Here is a 5,134-nt window from a genome sequence, read left to right on the forward strand (position 1 = left end):
ATTGGATATTTTACTGTCCAACGGCATTATACAATAGAAAGATTCTAAATTGGAGGGAAACAGGGGTTCTTCAATCTTACATATATGAGGGAAGAAACTTACGTACAGGAAAACATGAGAGACTGAAAGATTTGAGTTTCTGAAATTTTTGTTCAGGAGATTTTGATTTATTACAGAAAAGAAGATCAATTTTTTTTTTTCTCTTGATCTTAATCAACTGGAGATGAATCGAGCAAGAGAAATAGAAGAAATAGAGGAAGACATGCCTTCTGGATCTTCTTCAGGTGATTTTTAATTACTTCTTCATTGTTTGATCTGATCCACATTTTTTACTTCTTATTCTGATTGATTATTAGATAACAAAATTTAATTCGAAATCTCTTTTTGGTTTAATTTCAATAGAAATTTCATTTAACATTATCGAATTTGTTTGTCAAGAATCTGTTTCTTTAGTATCTTTAATGAAAATTCAATGTGATTTTAATCGCTCGGTAATTAGATCTGATTGTTAATTCCAAATTCTATTAATGTGAAGTGGAGATCAGACTGCACGGTAACATAATTTCGATTTTGTTGAAATTAAATAGATTTTCTTTGTTTCAATTTCAAAACGATTGAAATTCTGAATCTTTTCTAGTTTTCTGCTGATTTCAAAATTTGAATCACTTTCTCTTTCTTGTAAACAAAAAATGCAGGAATTGAATCAAAACACTCATAATTCGCATAATTTCTTCTTGAATGTTTGATCTGATCCACATATACTTTTTTTTTTTTACTTCTAATTCTGATTAATTAATTAGATTAGAACATATAATTCGAAATTTCATTTTTTCTTCAATAAAAATTTCATTTAACACCATCAAATTTGTTGTGATCAAGAATATATTTCTTTGGTATCTTTAATGAAAGTTCAATGTGATTTTGATTGCGTAGTTATTAGCTCTGATTGTTAATTCGAAACTCTGTTATTGTGAAGTGGAATCAAACTGCGTGCTAACATAATTTTAATTTTTTAAATTAAATAGGTTTTCTTGGTTTCAATTTCAAACAATGGAAATTTCATTCAACTTTATGGAATTTGTTGTCAAGAATCTATTTCTATAGTATCCTTAATGAAATTAATTCAATGTGATTTTGATTGATTAGCACTGATTGTTAATTCAAAATTCTGTTATTGTGTATTGGAGATAATTAAGACTGTTTCGATTTCAAAATGATTGAAATTCTTAATCTTTATTCGTTTTCTACTGATGTTAAGATTTTCAATAATTTGCTCTTTCTTGAGTAATGAAACATGCAGGAATTGAAACAAAAGGTGAAACAAGCAAATCTTCGGCTCTTAATTCACTTAAGAGATACACATTAGAAGAGCTTGCAATTGAGTCGAGCAACAATGTCTTCTCAAATTCTTTCTTGAAGAACTGTAATACTCATGAAGGCACTCGGTTGTTCACTTTCAGAGAGCTCACAGAGGCAACAAATAATTTCAACAGAAACACTATCTTGGGACAAGGTGCATTTGGAGATGTTCACAAAGGGACATTCTCAAATGGTCAGGTACATATAATTTTCTATAATTCGCAGCGACTCGAGTACTAGATTCGTTCATCAGTTTCTGATTTGTAAACAAATGTTTGAAAAATATCGCCAATAGGAAGTTACTGTGAAAAAGATTATAACAAATGTGAGGCATGGGGAAGAAGTATTTAGGCACGGGGAAGAAGTATTTAAGACGGAAATTCTAATGCTCACGCTTCTTCATCATCCCAATATTATCAATCTGATTGGTTATTGTATCGAAGGGGGGAACGGGTTCTTGTCTACGAATTTATGAGTGAGGGTACTTTGGCAGATCATCTCCATGGTAAGAATGATTAGATTGCAGTTGCTCATATTTTTAATTTTGGAGCTTTTCTTTGAGTTGTTCTTTTTTTTTTTTTTTTTTTTAATAATTTCAAAACTTGAAAATCCATTCAACACTTCGTGAGCTGTTTGGAGCAACTCTAATTAAAAATTAAGTAAAATTTAAAAATATTTAAAAAGAGGATTTTAGTATCTTAAGAATTAAAATAAATAATATTAAATATAGCCACTTAAATCAGTAGAATTTATAACCCAACTCAGTATATTTTAGAGCTGACTCGGAGGAATTAATGATTTGACTTAACTACTTGTTAACCGAGTCTCAGGCCAGAGTCACCTCAATGAGTTTCTCAATTACTTGCTGAGTTGAGTCACGGGGCAGACTGCAGAGTCATCTGAGAAGCCCTTAAAGTTCATTCTTAACTTGGAAGTATGGAAACTATCCACCCCTCACATAGATCGGAGGGGTTTGAAATGAAAAATATTATATAGCAAAACAACAGGAATAATTTTGTCATTTCAAATTAGAGTGGTCAGAGCCAGAGACAAGCATGGTTTTTAAACTCGGTTTCTTGTCTCGTCTCATTCAGCTCTAATACCGAGTTGACTCGGATGATACGTCTCGTCTTGTTCTACATTGAGACAATAGTTTTTAACCATTTAAAAAATTCTGAAAAATTCTGAAAAAAAATTCAAAAATGATTCCTATTAAAAAATGAAGCCAAAAAAGCATAGAATTAAAAAAAAAATTTCATAATATACCTATCAAAATAAATAAATTAAATATTTACATTATTACATATGTTTCATTTTCATTGCACAAGTGCACTAAACTTGTTTTTCAAACACAACATTTAAAGAGTACCAAACTTACCATAAAAAATATCAAAGCACTACCATTAAATAATTTATGCTAAAACCCCAATCCATTTGAACTTTCTTGAAATAACATACAGGCACTATTAAACTTTCAAATGAATTATTCCAGAGTTCTATGTAAACATAAGGAAACATTGAGTCGTTAGAAATCAATCAAAGCACTAATTGCAATTCGATAAAATGCAAATGCATGATAATAGTAGGTTCATACACGTAAAAATAATTTAAATACTAATATAACACTTAGTTTGAGTTTAGGGTAATTTGAAAGGAAAAAATCGAGAAAAAAAAAATCTCAAAAGGAAGAAAGGAAGAAGATGAAACTTACTTGATTTGGAGGAAGATGAAGCAAATCTACTTCGATTTCGTCTTGAATTGGATGAAAAAGATGACGTTTTCCCCCAAAACCTTATCCTTTTTTGTTCACTTGGTTGAAAATATCAAGTAAAATCAATTTGGGTGAAAGAATATAGGGTTGAGGATGTTTAACTCATTTGTCTCGTTTAACTCAAACGAGATTTTGAAAATCTCGTTCAATACGTATCGTTTAACTCGCGATTTATTCATTACTATGAGGTTTCGTTTGTCTCGGATGAGATATTGGAAAATCTCGTCCAAGACATCTCGCTTATCTCACGATACACGGTCATCTCAAATTTCTTAGTGAGTTGGTCTAGTTCAACCGTGATACCGAGTTAACTCGGGCAATACTTTTTGGTCTATGACGAGTTTAAAAACCATGGAGACAAGGGACCAAACTCATAACAGTTTGAGTCAAAGGAAGAGGTTTATCAGAAAAAGCCCTTTATTATTTAGGAGGACAATCACAAAATTGTCACAATTTTTAAAAAATTCTCTGATAAGGGACTAAATTTAATCACAAGTTGGCACACTTTTTCAATATCACTTGCAAGAATTTTTTGCATTTTAACTGATAAACACACCTTAAATTAATTTGATTAATTAGATGTAGCCATTGGATTTGAACATAATCTTTAACAGGACTTGTGAATATGTTCAAATCCTACAGCTAGAAATCACAAATCAAACTGAGGTTATGTTTGTAGGACAATTAGACCAAACATTTATGCCAATATCCATAATTTGGTGCTCAAAAATGATTTTATCTTGTTGTATAGATCCGCCACCTGAAAAGAAACTAGACTGGCGCACAAGGATGAAGATAGCAACGGGTGTAGCTAGAGCGATGGAATACTTGCACTCTTCGACACGGCTTGAGATTCCACCAGTTTTCTTCAAGGATCTAAAACCAACCAACATATTATTGGACGAAGAATTCCATCCAAAGATGTCTGATTTTGGAACAGCAAAGTTTGCTCCAACTTCTTCCAAGGAACAAAAATCGATGCTAGCTTCTGACATCTCAAGCTTCGGGATGTTTTTGTTGCAGCTAATTACAGGACGCAAAGAAATTGACATGACAAGAACTAAAGATCAATACATTAATTCATGGGTATTAATCAATCCTACCTTACATGTTTTTGTTTTAATTTTCTCCAAGGATGGTGTTTTAAAATTAATTTGATGCATGCAGGCACACCCATTGTTGAAAGATCGATCGAAACACCGAGAGATGGTAGACCCAAACCTACAAAATGATGGGTACCCAATGGAAGGGGTATCGAATGTTCTCGATATGGCATACAGGTGTATGCTATACAGGGTTGTCAAACCTCCTACTATTGGCGAGATGGTGAACATGCTGTCTGAATTGGTAGACCATGTTGAAGTGGTTCCAGATCATCAAGGAGATGTAATTGAGGAAGATGGAAGAAGAAACAGAGATGATGGAGAGGAAGTAGAGAGGAGTACAAGCAAAACATGCTTTGGATGTGTCTCACTTTGAAGAAACAAACTTGGTTTTATTCTTTTTCAATAAATTTCTTTGTTGTTTCCAGAATAGTATAGAAGGAAAACGCTCATATTAATGGTGGTGCAACTTGGGTGGGGACTCAACTTAACCTTTAGACCAAGTTTTAGAATTTTTGTACATTTTGGATATAAGTCCATTTCACTGTAATAGTTGAATAAGCATTGGCTAGCATTAAAAAGTTTCAAAGTAACCTGAAGTTTTTGTGAGATGATCTTCGTTTTGTGGGCAACTGACGTACAAGGAATGCTAACGTCTCATGTTGAAAATTTTCAAAACAATGTGTTCTCCAAAAATGTCCTTAAAACATATCAATATTTTGTAGAAAATTATTTACTAGATCATGTGGTAGCAGGGAGGTGTCAATTCGTACAATTTTAATCATTGACAACAACGGGTGAGTGGACATTAAGAATGAAGACGCATACTAACTAAATTATAAACATGTGGTAAAATTCATAGTTTTATTCATGAATTTTGTTGAGGGTAAGTTTTGAATTC

General features: G+C 32.2%; 1 protein-coding gene across 1 annotated transcript; it reads left to right on the forward strand.

Annotated features, from left to right (window-relative positions):
• Positions 1 to 223: 223 nt before the first annotated feature.
• Positions 224 to 4,609, forward strand: LOC147398369 (serine/threonine-protein kinase PBL27-like). Its single transcript, XM_086446711.1, has 5 exons — positions 224 to 284; positions 1,301 to 1,557; positions 1,655 to 1,787; positions 3,882 to 4,216; positions 4,298 to 4,609. Exons 1-5 carry the CDS (start codon positions 224 to 226, stop codon positions 4,607 to 4,609), a joined length of 1,098 nt encoding a protein of 365 aa, XP_086302837.1.
• The last annotated feature ends 525 nt before the right edge of the window (positions 4,610 to 5,134 follow it).

This window comes from Akebia trifoliata, chromosome 7 (assembly GCF_017979445.1).
Source record: "Akebia trifoliata isolate Shusen 1 chromosome 7, ASM1797944v1, whole genome shotgun sequence".
NCBI lineage: Eukaryota > Viridiplantae > Streptophyta > Magnoliopsida > Ranunculales > Lardizabalaceae > Akebia > Akebia trifoliata.

Bases quoted from the DNA above. Each gene is read 5' to 3' on its own strand.
- LOC147398369 (XM_086446711.1), top strand. From the start codon at position 224: ATGAATCGAGCAAGAGAAATAGAAGAAATAGAGGAAGACATGCCTTCT. The intron at 285-1,300 runs GTGATTTTTAAT...TGAAACATGCAG, and splicing joins GCCTTCTGGATCTTCTTCAG to GAATTGAAACAAAAGGTGAA. The intron at 1,788-3,881 runs GTTATTGTATCG...CTTGTTGTATAG, and splicing joins CAATATTATCAATCTGATTG to ATCCGCCACCTGAAAAGAAA.